Source organism: Barbus barbus (genome assembly GCF_936440315.1).
Source record: "Barbus barbus genome assembly, chromosome: 15".
Taxonomy (NCBI): Eukaryota; Metazoa; Chordata; class Actinopteri; order Cypriniformes; family Cyprinidae; genus Barbus; species Barbus barbus.
In genome coordinates this window covers 13,149,099-13,173,114 of record NC_136743.1, presented here as the reverse complement: position 1 = coordinate 13,173,114, position 24,016 = coordinate 13,149,099, and the positions used below count along the sequence as shown (strand labels likewise).

The 24,016-nt window shown below is 37.7% G+C and overlaps 3 protein-coding genes across 4 annotated transcripts; 2 read left to right on the top strand and 1 right to left on the bottom strand.

Annotated features, from left to right (window-relative positions):
• Positions 1-471: 471 nt before the first annotated feature.
• On the bottom strand, positions 472-6,231 carry LOC306881183 (phakinin-like). The gene is made up of 8 exons (XM_079435130.1): positions 3,239-6,231; positions 2,438-2,520; positions 2,180-2,336; positions 1,930-2,091; positions 1,316-1,444; positions 991-1,226; positions 752-837; positions 472-642 (listed from the first exon to the last, which is right to left on the bottom strand). The coding sequence occupies exons 1-8, from the start codon at positions 3,665-3,667 to the stop codon at positions 599-601; spliced, it is 1,326 nt and encodes a 441-aa protein (XP_079291256.1). The 5' UTR covers positions 3,668-6,231; the 3' UTR covers positions 472-598.
• Positions 6,232-8,436: 2,205 nt separating this feature from the next.
• LOC306881181 (thread biopolymer filament subunit gamma-like) lies at positions 8,437-14,354 on the top strand. The gene is made up of 9 exons (XM_079435127.1): positions 8,437-9,135; positions 9,270-9,330; positions 9,453-9,548; positions 9,821-10,000; positions 10,089-10,214; positions 10,852-11,072; positions 12,760-12,797; positions 14,022-14,054; positions 14,205-14,354. Exons 1-9 carry the CDS (start codon positions 8,501-8,503, stop codon positions 14,246-14,248), a joined length of 1,434 nt encoding a protein of 477 aa, XP_079291253.1. The 5' UTR covers positions 8,437-8,500; the 3' UTR covers positions 14,249-14,354.
• Positions 14,355-17,507: 3,153 nt separating this feature from the next.
• LOC306881186 (C-C chemokine receptor type 9-like) lies at positions 17,508-19,800 on the top strand. 2 transcript variants are annotated; one of them, XM_079435134.1, is made up of 3 exons: positions 17,508-17,622; positions 17,851-17,918; positions 18,075-19,800. In XM_079435134.1, the coding sequence occupies exons 2-3, from the start codon at positions 17,868-17,870 to the stop codon at positions 19,125-19,127; spliced, it is 1,104 nt and encodes a 367-aa protein (XP_079291260.1). In that variant the 5' UTR covers positions 17,508-17,622; positions 17,851-17,867; the 3' UTR covers positions 19,128-19,800. The 2 variants fall into 2 exon arrangements, with proteins under 2 accessions (XP_079291260.1, XP_079291261.1); XM_079435135.1 differs by having other exon boundaries at positions 17,550-17,622; positions 17,856-17,918.
• The last annotated feature ends 4,216 nt before the right edge of the window (positions 19,801-24,016 follow it).

Here is a 24,016-nt window from a genome sequence, read left to right as displayed (position 1 = left end):
TTTTTTTTTATGAAATATTAAATACATTTTCAGTAAAATTTGAATAAATGCAGGACTGTTTTTCTTTAAAAATATGGTTATGTATTTGTGCTGGAAATGTCAGTCACCTATTGACTTTTGTTATAGCTTTGAGCTTTTTTTCTCATGCATGCAGTAAAATTGTTATTTGAGGATTTCCTGAACAAAGAAATGATAGTTCAGAATGATAACATGGATTTGAAGTGATGTCTAAGTGGCTGTTTCATAGACGTGTCATTATAACCGCAAGGTGTTATTATTGTGTTAAGGAGCTTCAGTTTTGACCATAGTCAATTATTCGTATTTCCCACTCTATCATTTATGGCTTTGCTACCCGTGGGAGTAAAATAGGATATAGGCACACGGGATAAGAATATGGAATCATAGAGGCTAGTGTCAGTGAAACAAACTAGAGAGTCTTTGTATATAAAATAAATGGTCAATATGCATCTTCAGTTTTTGCCATATATTTTTATTTATTTCTAACCTGCTCAGTTATCATGTAGTAGTCTATAGATGGTGTAAATTGAGTGAGGAGAAACAAATGAAAATCAAGCTTTTTGCAGATTAATCAAATATATCATTCCAGCTTGCTTTCTTCTGGAGCACCAGGAGCATTAGAACCTGATGGAAGACATCAAAGCATGTTTAATCTTCATTGTTAATGTTAAGCCTATTATTCACAATACAATCGGATCATTTGAGAACTATAGTCTGTAGATGGAAACAGTACCTTCAGTCTGTGGACTGCTTTGTGGTCCAGATGTGGAAGGTGTGGGATCAGTTCGTCCCTCAGGGACTGAAGAACCACCGGGTAACCTGCAGTATAGAAGAACATTGTGATGATCTGAGAGATCAGTCTGGGATCACAGAAACTGAAACTAGGGAGGGTTTCTAAGAATTTAAGACTTTTGAGGGACGAGGAAGAAGCTGGAGTTCCCCTGTAGTAAGCAGGTTGAAAATGAGCCTTACGTTGAAGAGTGGAATCTGCTTTCCTCTCCATCCAGAATTCCATGATATGTTCTGATCTCCATCTTCAGCTTCATCTTGTTGTTGAGTAAGGTTTCATAGTCACGGCGCTGCTGCTCGATGTCCCCGCGGACGTCGTTGAGCTCAGCCTCCTGCTTTCTGATAACAGATCCCAAATTTTGGAGCTCAATGTCATGCCAGTGCTTGGCATCATTGAGGGCATTCTCCAGGCCTCGTTTCTGTAGGGATCATGCATAGTTCAGTCTAGGGTATTGTTGTGTATACACTGTTGTGCTTTATGATCTTTGCTTTGAGAAGGTTGTCCTACCAGAGCTCTAATAGATTCGGTTTTGGCCTGCAGACTCTGAATCTTGCACCCAGCATCATTGCACTCAGTCTTCAGACTCTCAAACTCCTCTTCCTCTCGACTCAGCTTACTGTTCACACTGTCAGCTTGCTGCATATTCACAAATATACAATATAGAAATATAATTACAATATAAAACATAATTATTGTGAAATTTTGTTATTAAAGGTAACAGTTTTTTATTTTCATGTATTTTAAAATGTTATTTATTCTTGATGGTGAAAACTGGATTTTCAGCTGTCATTATTCCAGTCTTCAGTGTCACATGATCCATCAGAAATCAATCTAATATGTGGATTTGGTGTTCAAGAAAAAGATTAATAGGTTATGGAAATCTGTATTAGTTAACTGTTAGTTCCTGATAATGCATTAAATGACCTTTAAGTGTTTTCAAAGTATTTATGTGAGATGAAAGAAACTACAGAATGAAAACAGTCAATTATACAGTTTGTTGGTCTGTAAAATTATTTGGCCACATAATGACACATTCAGAGTCAAGTATTGCAGAGCACTGTGTGATAAGATAGTCTATTTCCTATTAAATAACTCTTAAGGGCTTATGCTCTACGGATTACCTTGCGTTCAAGGTAGGCATCGGTCTCAGCACGGTTCTTCTCAATGACCTTTTCCCAGTGGGAGCGGATAAAATCTAGAATCTGGTCCAGGCTGGTCTCAGTGGGAGTATCTGGCTCATCAACCTCATGGCCGGATATCTGCTTATAGAGTGCTCTAACATCCTGAAGAAGAGCAAAAGATGATGTTAATTTACCACTGAAACATCTCCATCACGAATAGAGTTCTATTGATGAGCTGGTCTTATCTCACCTCAATGTGATTTTGCTCCAGATTCATCAGCTCATTCTTCATACTCTCAATCTCATTCTCTAGGTCCATCCTGGTCAGGTTTGCGTCATCAATGACTTTGTACAGAGAGCTAATTTCCTCTTCCATCGCTTTACGGAATGGCTGCTCATTCTCATACCTACACAATTATGCATAGAAACACACTATTGACCAATCTGATGCAGATAAAAGCTAGTGATATGATGACAATCTGTTGCTCTGTTTTAATCACCCTCACACCTGTCTTTAAAGTCTTCTGCATTGGCTTGAACATTCTCGGTCTGAAGCATAATTCGAGCATTGGCCAGGATAGCCTCAGTGACCTGAGAGACAGCAGAAATACGTTAGCTTGTACACTGGAAAATGTGAGTATCTTTTTTATTTCAAATCTATCTATCTATCTATCTATCTATCTATCTATCTATCTATCTATCTATCTATCTATCTATCTATCTATCTATCTATCTAATGTCTGTCTGTCTGTCTGTCTGTCTGTCTGTCTGTCTGTCTGTCCGTCCGTCCGTCCGTCCGTCCGTCCGTCCGTCCGTCCGTCCGTCCGTCCGTCCGTCTGTATGTGTGTGTATATATATATATATATATATATATATATGAAGAGTTCAGATGCAAAAGCCTCTAAGTGCCATCTGAAATTTTCATCTAAAATGAGAATTTTTTTATCAGGCTGCTATGTTTAGGTTCAGTAATTTTACTCTAATGGCAGTGTATACTGTAGGTCCTTTTATATGCAATTAAAGTGAAATAACTGAACATAAATATAGGGGCCTGATAAAAATGATCATTTCAGAAGAAAATTTCAGACGGCATTTAGAGGCATTTGCATCTGAACTCTCTCTCTCTCTCTCTCTCTCTCTCTCTCTCTCTCTCTCTTCTCTCTCTCTATATATCTATATTAAACCATAAATCTTACTAATAAAAATAAAAAAAACGTGCAAATGGGATAAGAAAAGAAAACTAAATTGAAGATATATTCCGTTTGTTAAATTAATTTATTAAATCCTACCCTGTCAAACATCCTCCTACCTGCATATAAACATCCTCCCAGTCTTGTTTGAGGCCAGTATATGTCCCGGCGCTGACGGCTTTACGATCCAACCAGTGTCTGATCTGTTCCTCCAGCTGTTGGTTGAGTTGCTCCAGAGCGTGAACTTTATCACGGTACTCCAGGAGGCACGTATTGAGGCTCTCGAAGCCAAACTGGTGGCCTCGATCTCCAGGCTGAGTCACCACAGGAATACTGCTGCTTCTAAGGCAATGCATAAACACACTGCTGATGCCCAGAGCTCTGCGGGACACGCGTGTACCTAGGCTGCTTGTTCCTCCGGTGGGAGCCATGCCTACAAACACTCCCCGAGGTGCAGAGGTGCCTCCTGCACTCATGCGGCCCACACCGCCGGGGCGCTCGGAAGGAGCCTGGCCCAGGAAGGAGGATCGACGTCGTGGCAGAGGCATTCCTGTCCTGATGCTTTTTAAGTGACAGGCCACTATCAGTCCATAGACATGATCACAATGCAAGCGTAAATGTCCACTGACCTCCCCTCAACTAAACAGCAACAGCTAAGAGCGCATGCCTCTTTATGGTGGCCTGGCCTTCTGGAAAGCAGCCTCTTTGTTTTTAGGACAATTGTGACAGAGACCTGGTGATGCTGGTGACTGCTCTTTGTTCATCACCATTAAGCAGTTTTCGGCTGCCTCAGCACAGTGGTCTTCTCAGGAAAGCTCTATGCATGTCCCTCTCAGTATGTATGAATATGTTTGACAATGACAATGGGGAAACTAAACTATCAGCACAATAATGACCCAAGAGAGCACTTTTGTGTTTTGTGCGCATGTGTGTGTTGCACATATGAGTGTTTGAGAGAAATACAGAATGTTATGTCACCTCTTATAAACAAAAGAGCGGTAAACATGATCAAATACAGAAAGAAAGAGTTAATTGTTTCACAAGATGATTTTGCATTTGATAAGTACTCTTCACCTCATCTTCCTGTTTGCCGGTGGCAGATGTATTTAACTGTCCTGAAAACAAGTCAGAATATGTTTCCCATGAGAAAGTGATAAGGTTGTTCATCATGGCTGTTTGTTTACCCACAGCAACCTACCTTGAGAAAGTAAACATAGCAACATTACGCTACTCAAGCTCAAACCCTCGAAAGAAAAATGAAAGTTAAAACACTGTAGTACCTGTGGCATGGCGTAGAACATGAGTAGACAGGTTTGTAGACAGGTAGTGTGTTTGTCTCTATATATTTAACAATTTGTACTTGAAGCTGAATGGCAGAGAGGCGTTCCATAAGTGTTGATTGGACTGAATTACTTATTATTACTTACTGCTGAAATACTATTTGTAGGCCTACTACTAATATTTCTTAAAGACATCAAAGACATTTTCATGAAGAGAGTAGTAGTGTATGCTAGTAGCATGCAGTCCAGCAGCACTAGGTTTTTTCACTGTACATTAGTGGGATTTTTCAATAACTCTTTCTGCAGGTTAACATCAATATGCCAGTAGGTGGCGACAATAGGTCATGAATGAGTCATTCATTCGAATGATTCGTTCAAATCACTGATTCATTCAAGAACAGACTGTCTTTAGTGAGTCATTGAATCAGTCACTTAACCTATTCTTTCAAAGCATTCCAATTCACCTACTTGTATTATGCCCTAAAAGTATGTGCTCTTTTTGTGAATAAGAAGAAGAACATGCTTTTGAGAGTGTAGCAGAATAAGGTTTGGGACGCACTACTTTGTTATAATTACATCTTTAATGGACAGTTCTATTGCTTAGTTGCTTATTTACATGCATCCTGTCTCCAGCAATATTAGACATTATAGTGTGCATGGATCTGCACTTCAAATTTCCACCAGAAATAGTAAACCATCCGGGTACCTTTGGGGTACTTATTTCAACATACTACGCTTTGGGATACACTAATTTAAATTTTGAATACTATAGGACAGATAGTATGCAAATTGGGACACAACATGTGTCTTAATGAGTGAGTCATTGAATCATTCATTCAACCTATTCAAACAATGATTCGCTTAATTAGCAATGACTTGACTGTCATTTTTTGGAATTATGTTCATTGGGGGAGCAAAAACAAATTAACTGGCAATATTGTATCTAAAGCATGTTTCTCAATATTAATTTATTAAATTGTTACATTACAGTATCACACTTGCAGTTAACATTGTAAGCCACTCTATGATGCTTCTGCTAGTGTAGTTACGAGATAGTAATATTCTTTTGTGTCAGATTATGAAGATGTCATGTTAATGATAATTGGGAAATATTTATCCTTGGCCTATATTAACCTTGACAGATCAAATCTTAACACATGACCATATCTCTCTAGAAACTGCTGTAGGGCCCAGTGAGAATCTGATTGATTCATAACTGACTGTCACTGCTTGCTGAAAAGGCCTGAGGCTTTGTTCAAAGCAGCTGCAATATTACATAAGAGATTATGTTCCATATATGTTTGAAATAAAATGAGGTAAATTAAGGGGCTTTCAGGATCTACTGTATGAAACTGAAAATGCATAAAAAAAACAAAACACAGACATTTTAGTATGTAACCCAGAATCAATTTAGGTTTCACATTTGTTTCTCATAGCAGAGAGCTCAAAGGGGCCTTTTGAACTATCAAGGTACAGTTTGATGTACTTTTTGCCAACCAAGTTCGTCACCAAAGTTCTGCTATTTATTTCAGCATTCTAAATAAATAACCAAGGCGGATTAACCTAACCTATGAGTTTGTCTCTTGTAATAAACCTCAAGTATCAAAATAATCAGTAACAGAATAAAACCTCTTCCTCCTCTAAATAACCCTGGCAGAAGTGCAATGTACATTTCATACTGTTATGACATTTAAAGAAATTTAAAAAAGTGTCACATCTTTCCACTGAACCAGAGACAATTCCTCATCTGATAGGAAAACAACAGTGTGATTTCCCCATCTGCTTCCCTGTCATTTATTGTTTAGGGGATTTTGTAAATGACATTGATATTCTTGTCTGATTCTGAGTCTTTACATTCTAATCTAGTATTGAATGATTTAATTATTTTTTTAAAGAGCACATTCTTTAAAACAATTGAGTTGTCTTTACAATACAGTTTCTTGTCAAATGATGCTAGTCAATTTTTCTATTAGAATTTAAATTTTTTATTTTAATTTCTTTAATGTCAATCTCATATGTAGCAGCTGCGTATAATCATGCCATGGGTATGTCATGAGTTCGCAAAATGAATGAAGGTGTGCTTCACCTGCCATCAGAGCAGGCACAAACCTATCAGTAGAGTCTGCCCTTGAGACTTTCAAGACCAAGCAGATGTCTGTTAGATTTCACTTTTTATTAATGTTACTGATACCAAGCATTGACCTTATGCAAGAGATCTGTGATAATAGAATTACATAAAGGCTTGCATTGATCAATTTAATAGAAAATTGCCTAGTGTGTCTCTAATCTAAGGTTTTTTAGCTTTGTTTTTTTTTTGTCTCCTAGCAACAAGGCACATGTTTTGTGGCTTGTGATTCTCAGTACTTTGTGGCATGTGATTCTCAGTACTTTAGATTGATGATACTCGGGGCAACTTTTTGATCAATGTTGCCATCAACGGGCAACCAAGTGAGAGGCACAGGGCACAAGACTGATCTAAAGTGTCCAGATAGAAATATGTTACCCATTCTCAATGGGAAAGTGCCCAAGCAACATTGCTCAAAAAAAGTTGTGCCTTAGTTTTTCTCTGTAAAAAAATATGGTGTTTATAATAACTAGTGTTTTAAAATCGGTTCAGATTTTCAATTGATTTCAGATCTAAATTCAGTCTAAATTAAATAGTTTTCAGTTCAAAATTTGTGGTGTAGTCCAGCCTTAAAGAGTTAGTTTACTAATTACTCACCCCGTAAGACCTTCGTTCATCCTCAGAAAACAATTTAAGATATTTTTAATGAAATCCGAGAGCTTTCTGATGCTCCATAGAGAGCAATGCAACTGAAATGTTCCCAGACCCAGAAAGGTAGTAAGGACATCGGTAAAATAGTCCAACCCCCCCCCCCCCCCCCGATTTTATTCAACAATTATTTTCCTCCAAGTGACCGTCATCCACCAATTTCGAGAGTACCACGACGTATGTGCATGGATTCCTCTGTTTGTAAACAAGGCACAGTGCATGCATGTTCTACGTCAGCAGCAGCACACGCATACGTCGTGGTACTCTTGAACGCAAAAACATAAAAGATAGTGTTCTAGGACTCCACACAACAATAAATACTTGAATCTGGTAAAGATCTTAGTATCTTTGAAGATGGAGTGGTAATTTCTTATGGGAAAAAAGCTTGTGACTTTAAAATTGCATGTAAATTATTTATGTACTAGTATTTAAGTATATAGTATTTATTATAGTATTTATATATTTGAATTAGCTTTTATTTTTACATTTTCAGTTAAATTTTTTGTTCAAGTAATGTGTCAATTTTTTAATTTGTTAAAATAATATTTCTATTCAGTTTTTTATTTCAGTTTTAATCATTTCATTACTTCAACCATTTTAATAGTACTTCATCTAATATTTATATTTGATTATATTTCACATATATTTAAATTTACGGAACTTATTTTGTAATAGTTTTCATTTTAGTTAACAATAACAACACTGATGAATTTTTGTGGAACATTATGGTGTAAATCAACATTTATAATGTCACTTTCCTGTGCTTATTCACTTATTCACTTAGGTGATTGGCTCTAAATGTTCTGTGGTTCCACAAGTGAAGACAGCAGATTTTAAAAAGTGTAGGTTTTTGGAAAACCTGTTTGAAAACACTTTTTTTTTTTTTAATTCCTGTTTGTTGACTCTACGTGTGCAGAAAGTCTTAAGTCATTCAAAAGAGATTAAACTAATTTCAAAATGCTGATGGGGAGTTTTCAGAATTACATCTTATTTAGTAAGGTAAATGTGTATGACACTTAAAAAAAAAACAATTAGGGGCGATATTCAGCATTCAGCTTTCACTGAAATACAGCATTTAGATTGAAGACCCATCCTAGAAAGAAAATGTGCCTGCAGGTCAGAATATTTTGAGATTTAACTGACAACCGACGCCATACCTCTCCAATGAGACAAGTTACAGCTTATTCTTTCTCTGTGGAGTGTCTCTTTTTGCACTGCCCTCCCTCCCTTAAGTGTATTTAAACAGCGATCATTAGTCTCTCGTCTTGCCTGCACTTTCTGCTCGGTTCAGACTCCGATCCTTCAGTGCTCATCCATAGCTGTTCACCATGGCTTTGTCCATTTCCTTGGCCTCTTCGAGGATGTCTGGGGGATATGGAGGGTTTGGTGCAAGTGGTGGAGCAAGACTAGGTCTTGGGCTCGGGGGTGGTGCTGGCTTTGGTGGAGGTCTTGGGCTGGGAGGAGGACTGGGCTTTGGAGCTGGTGGAGGTTTCGGCCTTGGCCTTGGTGGAGGTGCAGGAGCTGGTGCAAGAATGGCACTGGGTGGTGGTGGCGGTGGTGCACTGATTGCCAGTCCTGCATTCGCAATGGGTCGTGCCGTTGCTGCAGGAGGACTTGGTGGAAGCGCCGCGCTCGCTGCTGGTCCAGCATTAGGTGCTGCTGTGGCCCCAATACTATCCAGAGCGGCTGAGAAGCACACACTCTCTGGGCTGAATGACCGCTTTTCCATGTACATGGCCAAAGTTCGGGCACTACAGCAAGAGAACGGAGCTCTGGAGGCCAAGCTGTCCCAGCTGACTGGGGGAACGGATGTGTCCCAAGAGTCATCTGTGACTGCCACGGTGGAGTATGAGGCCCAGCTGAATGAATATCGCAACACATTGGAAACTCTCACCATCGACACTGTTAAACTGGAGATTGAGCTGGACAATGTTCGTGGAACTGCCCATGAACTGAAGGCTAAGTGAGTGTTTTTAATTACATTAGAGCATTATATTTTATGATACAATTAAAAAATAAAAAAGCTTTTTAATGTTATTCAAACATTTAAAATTACACAACATATTGTTAATAAATGACATTTTTATTTTCTCTAAGGTTTGACTTTGAACAAGGAGTGAAGTTTCAACTTGAGTCTGACATTGCTGCCATGCGAAAGGTAAGAAGGATGACATTCAATCACACAATGAATATCGAAACTGATCTGTTATTGACTTAAAATATAATTTATTGTTCGTAGACAACTAAAACTTTGGCCATGTGTCTGTATCCCTTTTTTAGGACATAGAATTGGCCTCTGACCTAAGAATTGATTTGGATGCCAAGTACTCCAGCCTGAAAAATGAACTGGACTTTGTCAACAAAACACAAGAGGAGGTACAAATTAAATATATGTGTTGATTAAAGTCTGGAATGCAAGCAAGATGCAATGTAAATATTTTTATTTTAAAAATCATATATATAGTGTCACATACTAAATAAGTTCAAAAGAACAGCATTTAAAAAATAAAAATATTTTGTAGAGTTATAAAAGTCTTTGCTGTCACTTTTGATCAATTTAATGCATCCTTGCTGAATAAAAGTAGTGAATAATATTGTATTTTATACATTTAATATGCTATACTAATTTGTTGTATCTGCCACTGTAGGAACTGTCATCTTTGCAATCTAAACTGGGCACAACAACCATGGACACTTCAGTCTCAATGATTGAAGTAGACACTGGGAAGTCCTTTGACATCTCTGTAGCTCTCAACAAGATACGAATGGAATATGAGAAATCTGTGCAGCAACACAGAGAGGAGGCTGAGGCGTATTACAAACTCAAGGTCAGCACACAGGAAGTGCTCACATTGTCTAAATGTTTGATCATTTTGGCATCCCAACTCAATATCTTACATTTACTTTTGAATCTAGATGGATGAGATTCAGACGACAAATGCCAAAAACACAGAGGCTGTGTCATCGACTAAAGCTGAGATCACAGCAGCCAGGAAAGAGCTGCAGACACTGAATTTAGAGCTTCAAGGGTTTGTGGCTGCAGTAAGTGTTTGACTTTTTAAATGATGTGCATTGAGATACAACAGATGTGTGAGGTTGGTCAAAGCCACTTTTGACAGAGATGAAATGGAGTGCAGTTTAATCAAGGTATTTTTAGCGGTGTTCAGATGGTAAATGTGCTCAACAGTAGCAGTTCCCTTGAGAAACAGTGTTCATCAGCAGTGTGAAACGCTTCACTGCAGGTTCTCAGCATATAATAAATATCACTTGAATAAATCACAGCTGTCTGAGACAGGAAGCAGATGACATAGGAAGTGGTTTATTGATCTCAGCCATTTCAAATTGGCTGCAAAAGCCCTGATGCCACAAGAGAAGCTGATGCAAAAGAACAAAGTTCCCAGACAACTCAAATGTTTCAAGAGTTTTCTGACATCATTTACAATAAATTCAGTGTCTGAAAATAAGAGATATCAAAATGCTGAAGAATTTGTTTTTTTGCACTTTTTATGATGCTGTATTGTAAAGTTGTCAAATTATGAAACCAAAAAATATTGAAAGCATTCTAGACAACATTAAAAACATTAGTCCCTGACACCCATCTATGGAGAATATTTGTTTTGAAGTCATCCAAAAGGGGAAAAACAATGTTTTTACAGGAGACTGTTGTTTATGTTTTCAGAACATGACTCTGGAGCAGAGTTTAGCAGAGGCCCAGGCCCAGTCCAGTGTGGGTGTTGCTGAATACCAGGCACAGATCTCTAGCCTCACATCAGCCATAGAGATGGCTAAAGCAGACCTCCACAAACAGATCCTGGCCTACCAAGAGCTGCTGGACATCAAACTTGCCCTGGACGTTGAGATCGCCACCTACAGAAAATTGCTGGAAGGAGATGACTTCAGGTAACTATGTCATAATCTTATGGGTAGTTCACGTATAACATGATTAATTCAACACCAGGAATTTAGGTTAAAATAGGCCTATACATATATTTACAGTACAAAGTTCCAAGTTCCAACTGGTTAGATTTTTTTTGGGAATGAAAGGGATTTCTATATTTTATCCATTCAACAGCCCAACAAAGCGATCCAAGTTTTGCACATAAACGGGTGGCTAGAAGGGATGCAGCAAAAACCGGAAGCTAACAATAAATAAAATTTTCTACCTATTAGATTGTGTTTTATTAACGTTTACACCTACCTCAACCCTAAACCTATCCCTTAAAATAATGCAAAAACAGTAATTATTGTTGTACAGTGTGAGAAAAATTACGCTATATTGATGTGCGTATGGTCAGTAGTTTTTGCTGTATCCCTTCTAGCCAAACGTTGCGCATTTTGTGATTTTGTGAACATCGGCTTTTGTGATTGGCCATAATACCTGAAGACTGCAGCCAATAGAAATGCTTCTCTGTCAGTACATGGTACGCGTCCTACTCCTTCTAGAACAGATTCTGAAAGCAGACTGCTTTTGGAAAATTATCTAGGATGAACCGTGTCTTACATGAACAGATGCTATAATACAACATTTGATATGGATGAAGCTGTGTTAACGTGCCTAAAATGTTCCAGGTTTTAATGTGAACAAAAAAATAATGTAATGTCTAGCCCGAAAAGAGCTTGCATTTCCATTAATGAGACACAAGTTATAAGGTCATAACTTAAGGTAGCCTATCATACGCTTTCACAAGCACGTACACAGTAACACAAATACATGCAAGATATGAAAAAATGCATGTATATATTTGGTTAACTCAATATGAATATATTTCCACACAAAGTCACAGCTAAGCTGCTGCGCATCTCCAAACTAACACAGCGAGTGTATCACTTTTTTAAACATTAATCTCATAACAAGGATAATATGAATTTAAATGCATTCCTCCGAGCCTCCTTAAACAGTCTGTAGATATAATACACCTAAATGCCACATTTGTGTTCTTCTGTTCACTGCTGTATTGCAAAGATGAATTTTGTTGATAGCCTACTAATTTCCTTTGACTGGTAACGTAATCTTCCTGATTTTGTCTTATTATTATAATTCAGTGTATTGTTTTCATTAAAAAAGTAATAGTTTATAAACACCAATTTATGAATTTGACATAAAAATGATACATTTCATTAGAAAAACTTGCCTTTACAAAGGTACCTCTGCAAATCACTTTAAGGAGTCAAATATTGCCTCATAATGGGAAGGTTAGATTTGTCAGAAGGTGCTCCTACATTTTTTAAATAAGGAGCACAAGTGCTCTTTCTCCTTTTTTTATTAAATACAAGGGGTCATTAATGATGCTTACATTATCACAGATTTCTACACAATGTTAAAAGCTAGAGACCCCCCCCCCCCAGTGAATTATGGCCATTTACACCACTGAGTACAAGTATTCCATGTAGTAGCCTCATTATAGTTTACAATTACTTTCATAAATAAATTGGAAAGTATAACCCTAACACACTAAAACTGCTAGACATGTGAAGTCAGCTACCTTTATACAGTTCAGGGTAATACATATAAAGGGATTGTCTATAGATTTGTACTGTTTGCTCCAATTTTTTCTCTCTATATTTTTTTTTCATTATGACATTTCAGGGTGCCTGAGTTTACTGAGTCGTCCTACACTTTTTCAGGTGAGAGCTGCTTTTGTAAGTTTCAATGTCTTTGATTGAATGGAAACCAAAAGCTTGTGCCAGTTTAACAAATCGAAAGGAAACAAAGCAGTGAAGGTATCAAAAGCTATAGGGACAGACATCAGGGAGTTTCCTGACTGCTTTGGAAAGCTTTTGTGGTCAGATGGTTGCATCTTTGCATTGCGTGTTTGCTTGGTTTACTGTTAATCACAAAACAGTTGTAATTATGAACATACCTTGCATGACTGTTTAAACCAACAGAATGCGTCTGTTAGCTGAGTTTGAATTTTTTATGACGGAGATGACAGAAAGATTTCCCTTCTATCTGAGATAACAGAGAAATAGATGACCAAAGTTTCACTATTCTGTCACCATTTACACACCCACATGTCATTCCAAACCCCCCCTTGACGTTCTTTTCTTCTGTGGAATAGACAAAAGAAAATTTTGAGTTCAAGTTTTAAAATTTGCATTCTTATTATTCACTGATAATCACTGTGACCAGATCATTGATTTAGTGAGAATCAGATCAGCCCGATTTGTTAATATAACATTTAAACAGGTTTGAAAACTGGATATGCAGTCCCAGTCCTCATTCTCTTTAATCGTATTAAACAGATTGGTCAAGATATGTTTTAAAATTCACTTTTGTGTTCCATGGAGGAAGGAAGGTCATGTGGATTTGTATCTGTCCCTTTTAAAAACACCCTACAACTACGAAATTTGACGTGACAGCAGATGATCCTTCTGTTTTCCCTTTTTAGACACATGATGAAGTGACGCAGTTGTTGACATCTGGATTTTGCTAGTTCAGCTAAAGTGGAAATCTTTGGTTTTTATGGGGAAAACAGTTTGTTAATCCATTACATTTGGATAAAATATAAATAGCACCATAGGATGTATTATAGTTTTGATTATAGGCTTTCCTATTGAATAGTAAAGTCCGGGGGCATCTGCGCTTTTCCATCCTGTAGGGAGGGCCCTGCCCCACACCAGTACCCCCCAGGACTCCCCCCATAACCCTGCCCCAAAGGACATACAAACTAGATACATCCTGACAGGCAAGTTTAACTCTAATATGCAAGGGCAGTGTAGGACAGAAACTGCTTTAGGTTTATGAATTTGAAAGATTATTATTAGTGCTCATCCCTTGTCTTTTTCTCTCTCTGTTTATTACTGTGTCTCTCTCTTTCCATTTCCATTGTCTCATTTCTCTACCAACAGCTGGGCAAATAAAGGTCAAAGAAATTATTACAGGTACATACGCAATCATTTTAACCATTTGATTTGAAGTGAAAATCTGTTCATGGAGTTTTTGAAATGCCCTTTCATTTGCCATGTGACTTTGCTGTATTCATCAGTCATGAACAATGCCGGCATGTGACTTCCCTCATCTTTCCTAAACAGAGACATCAGTCATCTCCGATGCAGATGATACTGAATCCTCTTGAATGCTGGGATGCATCCAGTCAATACATCATTGATGAATGCAGACCCCCCTAGCCCAAATGTGAGGAGTACCATCCTTGTTTCTCCAATAAAGCTGCATTTTGGATGAAATCTTGTATTTCATTTTTCTCAATATATAATGCTAAGTCATTCTGTATCAGTTTACTGCAAAAATAGGCCTCATTCACATAAAAAATCATATAATTTTGGTATTAGCACAGAAAAACTCAAAATGAATGCCAGATCTGAATGAATGAAACTGAACTTATCGGACTTTTCGACACTACATATGAGAGATAGGACTGTTTAAGATGAATGGATTTACTAGAATTAATAACTTTTAATTGTAAGAGAGGGTACAGGTGGTGAACGCGTTTGATTTTTCACTGGTTGGGTCTATTAGGTCCCTAAAGGGACATAGTTATAGGTAAAATAATTTTTAAAAGTTCAAAAGCTCATTCTTTTAACTTAGAAACTTTAGTAAAGCATGCCTGTGTAGCACACACATTTACATAACAATACAGCGTAGTGCATAAATGCAAATAAAGTGCAGTGCAAAAAGAATAGGCCTGTGCTTGTTGGATGAAGAAGCTATTTACTACAATGATGCTATGGAAAATGTAGTTAAGTTAGTTAGTTACTCCCCAACAGCCACCTGAAGTATGTGACCTTTGTGTACTTTTGGTTCTATATTTTATAGTAATATTCACTTCATGGTGTATCACTTCTTCTTTAGATACAATGATGCTAAACTCCTTCAGAAGTCTTTTATAGTTACTTTCAGAAAGCTGTTGTGAAAAGATACTCATATTCATATTTCTCTATCGAGAAAATTGAGGAAGTCACACTTTGTGATTTAACGCTACCATCACGTCATTTGTTTTTCTCACTTTTTTTCTCTATTTAAATTTTTCACTTTACCATTGTGACGCCACAGGGCTCATGACACTGTTCAAAACATCATGTGACTTAGAAGGGTATAATGGAAGCGTAGGCACTCAAACAAAACAAACCCAAACAGATGTACACCTCAGTTCAACCTTACTGCAGAGCACAGACTTAGAAAAACAAAAAGAGTGGGTGACTAACCAAGCATGGCAGCTACAGACAAGCAGCCGGCTAACAACCTGAAAACTTTCTTTCGTCACTGCATGTGTCAAATAATAGTAGTAAAATTCAATTTTGTGTTTCTGCAAAGTGTATGAGTGAATTAAGAAAAAAAAGAGTCATGAGGGTGTGCGTGATTAGAAGTGCTTTGTTCCTCTATATAGCCTTGTGGTCTTAGCATGTCGTGCAAATGTTCACCGCAGAATGTTCTCAGTAGCACTAAGGTACTAAAGGAGAAATGTTTGTCCTCATCTCGCAGTGCCACAACCGTTACTAGGTGATGCAGTTTTGTCATGCAAACTGATGCACCAGGAGGGACACCACATAAATCAAACTGATTTTCACGTCAGTTAGCACTGATTTAAAGCAAGACAAGGATTGTATCAGCTTCTATTTACACTTAAACACTGCTTGCATCAGTGATTGATCACTTTCAGGTTAGTAAAATAACCTACAGATAAGGAATCTGTAAAAGTTAGCTCTTTTTATCAGTGTTCAACATCGAAAGGAAGCAGTCTAACATGAATCACATGCTACCTCCTCAACGGTTTTTCGAGTTTAACCAATCAGGGCTCAAACCACAGTTTGAGGAAGGTCTAAAAACACAGATCAAGAGATTTGTGTGCGTGCTTGTTTTTCGTTTGACCAGGTCACTGAAAACTGAAAAAAAAGAGGAACATTTGGTGGTTGGCTTGCGCAAAGGACACCTACAGAGGCCACTGGGTTTAATTATAGATATGTAGAGAACGTCAACATCTTGTGGCATACACCTTATTTCCAACCTAACGCCAGTCTTATCACTGAAAATCATGACTGGAAATTAGCGATAAGACAAATTGAGCAATCAGTATTGCATTCTGAAATGGCAGCAACAGATCCAAGATAACCTAAAGCTTCTTGAAAATGTCTTGAGCCTGACCTTTACGACAGCACAACCTAAAACTATCTTGTGTGTCTATGCTAAGCTTGACAGTTGTTTATTGCAACTTGCACTTTTTTATATTTCATATTTAATTATTCCAAGGGAGAGTGTGCTGTACTGTGTCTGATGTGATAAAGTGAAAATGCGTCTTTTAACACAGGATATAGTGCACATAAAAATAAGTGAAGTATGTGTCTGGTGAGACAATATTAATGATAAACAGGATGTCTGGGGCACGAAGATTCACACTTGAGCAAGGAACCAAACACGCAATAACAACGTGTTAAAACAAAAAACTGCTTTAAAGATATGATCTTGTGTTGTTTGTGATGTCTGTGTAAATGTAAATGCCAATTAGTAAAAGTTAGTCACGCTAATACTCCAAGTGTTATTCATAGCAGGGTCAAAGGTTTGTATGTATCATTGTTGCGCAAAAATATTGACAAAAACTTGCTGTGCATGTCATTGCTCAATTTTCGGTTAACTTATGGTAAGTGTTTTACTTTTGCTACCTAAAAGAACTGGATCCTGTCATGTCACTGCCAATGTGACTGACCACTGCGACAAACAAACTTTAGAAAAAGGGAAGATAAGGATAGTTACAGGCGCTTCCTTGTTTTTTTTTTTTTTTTTTTGTATTTGTTAATTAAGAGAGATGAAAACAAGAGTTCAGTATAGGCAAACTAAAAATCGAATAAAATTAAAATGAATTCAGATGTAATTTTTTAAAATGAATTTAGATGTATAACATCAGAAATGAGTGAACAGGAGCGAGTACATAAGGCATGCATATGACATTCACTCTGCATACACAATCTCTCTCTTCAGAAAACTTGGTTAAGGTGCTGATGGAGGAGCTACTTAACTTTTTCTTTTTCTTTCTTTTCTTTTCTTTTTTTTGAGTAGCACGAAGAACATTTTAGTCCTTTGCGGTCAATTATGTATCACCACAGATAAAGCTGCATGATGGTGTAAGGATATTGAGGAGTGTTTGCATGCAGGTGTGGGAACAAGTGCATCACATCTAAAACTCAGTAATTATGATTTTGAGGCACGTCCAATCATAAATTAAAAAACAATATAGTTTCCTCTTTTACGTTATACTATGCATAAAAAGGGCTTGTAAACAAACATTTCTGATCTACTGTTGTGTTTAGAGGAGGGCCTATGAAGGAGGGGAAAAAAAGTTATACTCTTGTGCGTCATTGTGGTTAAACCTCAGACCTTAAAAGCTTCTGCAAAGCAGACGGCGCTAAAAACAATGTGAAAGTGATCTTAGCTATCAGTAAGACAGCAGATAGCAGCTCATCTGTGTTACTAGTCCTAATTTTTCTCAAAAAACGTGGAGTAAGTACTGGCTCAATGTAACGGAACATAAATTGATAATGATAATGAATTAAGAATTGATAGTGTTTAATTTCATTTTAACAGAACAAAATCAAATGTCTGATTATTGATATGCACTGTTTTTGGTTGTGGATAGTTGTGAATATAATATTTGGTGTACTCTGGCATGATAAAAGTGAATCTTTGTTAATATGAGCATTTTTAATATTTATTTATTTTTTATTTAAGAACAGAGAAGATCAACAATGAACATAACCGAGTCTGCGACCCTGTTGACTGGGCTGACTTCAGAATATGTAAGTAATATCTGAATATTTACATTAAGTGCATGCTGTCTCATTATTATAATGTTTGCATACATCTTTAACATCAACATGATTGCAGTTTAAATGCACAGTATCAGGGTTAATAAGATAACAGCTCAGTAAGATATGCTTTTCTAAATTTAACAGGATTATGAAGATTCTTCCACAACTATGGGTGATTATGAAGGTGGGGAAATATGTGACAAAGCAGCAGTGCGAGAGTTTCGAAGATACTATGAACCTGCTCTCTATTGGATAATTGTGATTCTGGGAGCCATTGGCAACACTCTGGTGGTCTGGATATACACACACTTCAAAAACCGTCTGAAGGCGATGACGGACGTTTATCTACTGAACCTGGCTCTGGCTGATTTGTTCTTCCTCTGCACTCTGCCATTCTGGGCCGCCGACTCCATCTACGGTTGGAATTTTGGCTCGGGCCTCTGCAAAATCGTCTCTGCCCTTTACAAAATCAACTTCTTCAGCAGCATGTTTCTACTTACCTGCATCAGCGTCGACCGCTACATAGTGATTGTCCAGACTACCAAAGCGCAGAACTCCAAGAGGGATCGTCTCCTGTACAGCAAACTCATCTGTGTGTTAGTCTGGCTCCTGGCGGCCGTGATGTCCATCCCAGAGTTTATCTTCTCTCGTTTGAAAAAGGATGATCAGGGCAATCACTTTTGTACGCTGGTCTACTGGAGCAATGAAAACAATCGTACAAAAATATTGGTCCTGGCTCTCCAGATCTGCATGGGCTTTTGCATCCCTCTCATAGTGATGATCTTCTGCTATACCAACATCATCCGCACCTTGCTGAAGACGAGGAACTTCGAGAAGCACAAGGCCCTGCGGGTTATCCTGGCAGTTGTGGTCGTGTTTGTTGTCTCTCAGCTTCCATACAATGGCATGTTGGTCTTCGAAGCCACCGAGGCAGCCAATACAACCATCACAAACTGCGAAGAGGCCCAGCGCTTTGACATTGCTGGCCAAGTTATGAAGAGTCTCGCTTACATGCACAGCTGCCTAAATCCATTCCTTTATGCCTTCGTCGGAGTGCGTTTCCGAAAAGATGTCTTTCGTCTTTTCCAAAATCTTGGCTGTATTCCAACCCCCAAGAGCTCCAAATTGCTGCAGGGAAGCTCTCACCGCCCCTCTGTCATGTCGGACACAGAAACCACCAATGCGCTCTCATTGTGATTGGTGTCAGAACACTGTCAGTGAGGCTTGCTTATCAAAGGCTTCTGTTTTGCTGCAGGTGCTTAGCATCTGAGTTTCAAAGCAGAAGTTCGAGGTTCCATAGGAGGACTTTGCATGCTTGAAAACATGCTGTCTGGAGGAGGGTGAAGTAACCTGCTCACCACAATGAGATGGCTGCAGCCTTGAATATTGCATAACAAGAGTTCTCTTTGTTTGACTGGGCCATTTCTATGAATGTCAAAACTCCTGATCAAATAATTGTATCTACAGTGTTGAGGCAGGGAAAGTGCATAGTTACTGTTTTGCCGTTTAATTGTTACAATGTTTTCCATCTCTGGTTCAGTGTTAATATTTTCAGTTCATATAAATGTTGTATAACAACATGATTTGTCATGTATGAGCACTGAATTTCTTCTAAAAGTGTTTTTATTCCCCCCCAAATTATGAATGTTTATAATTGTTATTGTATAAATATTTTTTTGGTCTTTTCATTGCTGCAACTGTGAATATTTTATTCATGATTTAAGGCCAGTTGTGTTCATTCAGGGTGTTTGTGTCTGTTTTGTTAACTTCACACCAAAAATGTTGTATATATATTTGCTGCTCATTTTGTAAAATGTTAAACAGTATATTAAATACAAAATGTCAATAAAACCTGATATACAGGTTTCCTAATTGTTGTCTTATTCTTTTTCTTTCATAATGCATCAACACATTTTCTCCATTATGCATTGTTATCATTAGGTACAGCATCAGAAAAGCTGTAACTTTTGCACACAAAACAGTTTGTCACTGGGGGCAGTACGCTCAAAATTAATCTTTGTCCATATCTACCCCTAAATGGTGTCTTAAGGGTAATATGCTTACTTTAAGGCCAAATAAGTCACTAAATATGCCACTAAAATGTGCCTTTGAGAATTATTTTCCAGTGAAAAGATATCATTTCACATTTTCTTTCTCACCATGTTTCCAAGCATAGCCTATTTCTATTAAAGGTGTGAATAATAACAACTTTTAATGTGATGCTTGTCATTCGAATCTGGCAGACGGCCACAAGTGCGTACTGTGGCTAGAACCGTTGGGACTATGACGTACACTATCTGTCTGGTGTACTCGCTGTGGGTCTTGTGGCGAGACATATACACTCACTAGAAAACAGACACGTGCTAGCACACACCATACACTCAAAAGTACCTTGAATTCAACGGACATACAGAATGTGGCACTGAAAATCACATACATTTCCACATTACATCAGTTTATTAGAATGCAAACTGATGATGTGTTGTTTTATACATCTTATCTACTGATTTAAACAAACACTGCTGAATAAAATAGTCATTTGGCTTTTTGTTTACATTATGGTTTATTTTGATTATTTATATATTTTTTAATGATTCAAATGTAAAATGAATGGCAGTTTCTTTCAGTTTCTTTGCTTTTAAATACATGTATGCAGTGCAGGGTCAAATAACCACAAAACACAAACACAACTTAAATCTGTAGGCTTGCTCTACTCACGACAGGAAGTGGCACACAAGCCAGTTTATGTTCCAGTGTGTGCAGGTACATGTGACTGAGGCTGGCTTGTCAATACATGTTAAACATATCACTTAAAAAAATGTAATTAAATAAAAATTTAATTAAAACGTATAATAAACAGTATAAACACTACATACTCGCTGTGACGTATCAAATCTAAAAGGTTATTTTAATATTTTGGTCTTAAAACCCTTTTTGGTCTACTCTATAAGACTCTACTCTATAAGACTCCCCCTAGTGACGAACATGCACATTTTTCGAGATGGTCCTCACTTCAGAACAAAGATCCAGGGGGCGTGGTTGAATCCAGATCCAACTCCACCTTACACATACCTAAACCCACCCATCTCCACCCCTCAACGCACCAATCTCCACCCCCTGGATCTTTGTTCTGTAGTGAGGGGCTACTGGATTTTCATTAAACATGTTAAAAATGTTAAACGTTTTAAAAAAAGTGAAAAAGTGCAATATATTGAGTCGTCTTCCAGTGTTAAGTATTATCCAAGCGCACAGATGATACACACACGTGAACTAAAAGCCACAAAAAATGGATTCAATGCATTTTTTGTTTTGTTTTTAAACAAACTTCATTTCCCCATAGCATTCACTCACAGTTGCTGCTGGATGTACAGATGACTGCTCAGGAATGAATGGATGGAGGATGGCAGAGCGGGCGGTGTGAAGGGTTGCCATGGTTTCAGCATGCAGTTATTTGTGTTGGACGAGGAAGTCGCATGTGCTTTCATTTTTGACATATATGATTACATTTGACAACATGTTCGCTCATCAAAACTCAGCGACCGTCGTGAACTTAGACGACCAAGATAGAAGAGCACCTGGAAGAACTTTCCACATGTTCTTATTTAGTCGAAAGGATCTATGATTTTTCTATGGAAAGCACGAAGGATGAAATCAGCTGGAGGTCGCATGGAGTGGCTTGCAGCGCACCTACTATTTACCTGTCTACTGAACCTACTGTAAGTAGCAGGAATATGAAATATAAACGGTCAAATAAGGAAGAAAACAATCACAATTTAATATGTAAATAGAAGAATACATAAAAAACCAACCACATTTCAGTATGCAAATTAGCCTGACATCATCGCTTACCTGCTAAGTGTCAGTGAGAGACCTTGAGGTCAATCCAAGTATTGAATGGGGTCTTCATAGAGTATTATGAAAATAAATCAGTAGTGCATCACCGACTAGAGGTCTTGTCTTGTGCATTTGTCTTATGCATCATTGTAGTGTTCCTGGCGGGTCCAGACCAAGTCTAGGACACATCTCACACCACCACTTGAAGGTGAGTGAATGTCTTCGATACACTTTTCATAGTTTCATTCCAGACTTGGTGGGATGTTTTGTCTTGACAACTTGTTTCATCCCAGGTACCTCTTGGTCAGCAGAGTGTGACAAGGTAAGGAGTTTATTCTTATGCAAATGACCAGTAATACGAGAACCAAAAGAACAGAACCTTTTTATATATATTACCAATCGCATGTCATGGTTTTGCAAATATCATGTTTTAAACTTTGAACCTTCACTACTTTGTCTTTTCCAACAAAAGGTTTCAAATATTATAATTATTATTATTTTTTAACTCTGCAAGTGAAATGTTTTAATAGATGCATTACATATAACTAGACAGTGTGTCCACATAGGTAACTTTAGATGACATATCCTTTGTCTATTGACACTCTTGTTTGAATATTCTGTTCACAGGACGTCTACATTACTCAGTTAGTACAGCGACTGGAAAGTCTGCACATGTCTGCGGTAGTGAACACACAACAGGTATAAGTGTTTCTTCTGTTTCATATGGAGTTACTTGAGCTGCCACTGTAACTGAGGATTATTTTGTTTATATATATATATATATATATATATTTAGATTATGCATGTACAGTAACTCCAAGATTTAATAAATGTATTTGTCATTGAATGTGATTGCATTAGATGAGAGATGTCATGTCTGAATGTCATTGCTTTAGATGACAAAGTATCAAACCAAGTGGCATTTCTTTGAACAAAAAGTAATTAAAAAAACTAATAAAAGAAAGTTAAATTCAATGTTTTATATTTTGTGATATTCAGTAACATGTCTACATTTGTAAGTAATATGTGTGCAAATTGCATATTTCATTGAAAAATCATAAAAATTGAAATGCTTTTATTTTGCAGGTATCTTTGGAAAGCATTTCTAATGGCTGTACAGCACAGGAACCATCCAACTGTTGCAGCCAAACAAAATCATCCCAAGTGTAAGTAGATACTGACTGCTTACTGACCCATTAGGCATTGCCAGCCAGATGACAGCCATCAGTGTGACAGGGTCATCTAAGTGTAAAACATTTTGAAATATAAATTCTAATTACGCTGGCAGTACTATTTGTAGTAGGTGTTCTGTTACCTACCTATATGTTTTACACTTTGTGTTTAATGTAAAATAAATATATTAGAAATGTAAATGAGAACTTGGCACAGAGACTTGCAGTGTTTGCCAGGAATCTTAACCTTTTGTTGAACTGAATGTAGCTTTGTATCATGCTGCAACACTAGACTTCTCACACTTTGCCAACCTGGAACTGATACTCCATGCCACAATACTTGGATATCTATTGAAGATGTTAAATGGCATCTAGACAAATATTTATCTTGTAATTGAAATTTTTGTACTAATTCTCTTCAGCTTAAAGCAACATCATAAAACCCAGTTAAAGATGCTATCACACAGAGGGCAGAGGCTTGGTCTTCAGCCTCCAATCCTCTGGGACACACAAGAACACATTTCTCATCATAAACCTGAGGTAGTAACCAGACCAGAATTGGAAATCCACTCCATACAGGTCAGCATTGTTTCTCCAAGGAACGAACGACCAGATGAGATCAAGACAATCAGTAATTCCCTTTGTAGCAGATCCAATAATGAATGTCTTGAAGGAAATGCAACTGAACCATCCGTATCAGTCGAATCTGAAAACAGTGACCTCTCTGACCAAGAGAAAGACAATAAACCTATTTTAAAATGGGAAACTGCTGTAGAATTGGACCTGAGGCCAGACATTTTTGATAGAGATCTAGAACCTACAGTGACTGGAGAAGGAGAGCAAGTGTATCCTGAAGTTCTTCCATTTCCACTTAAAGATCTCGACTTTAGTCAATTCCGATCCACAGCAGATGATTTGGAGAGCCAGCACAACTTGTGTTTAACCGACCCTTGTCTCACAGCTATGGCTGCACGCATGATAAAACTGGAGAAACTTCAGATTGCGACTATACAGAAAGAACAAGGGAAAGCAGTGAGATCTCGTCCAGCAACTGCTTTAGTTCGAAGCGCCAACCGTCTG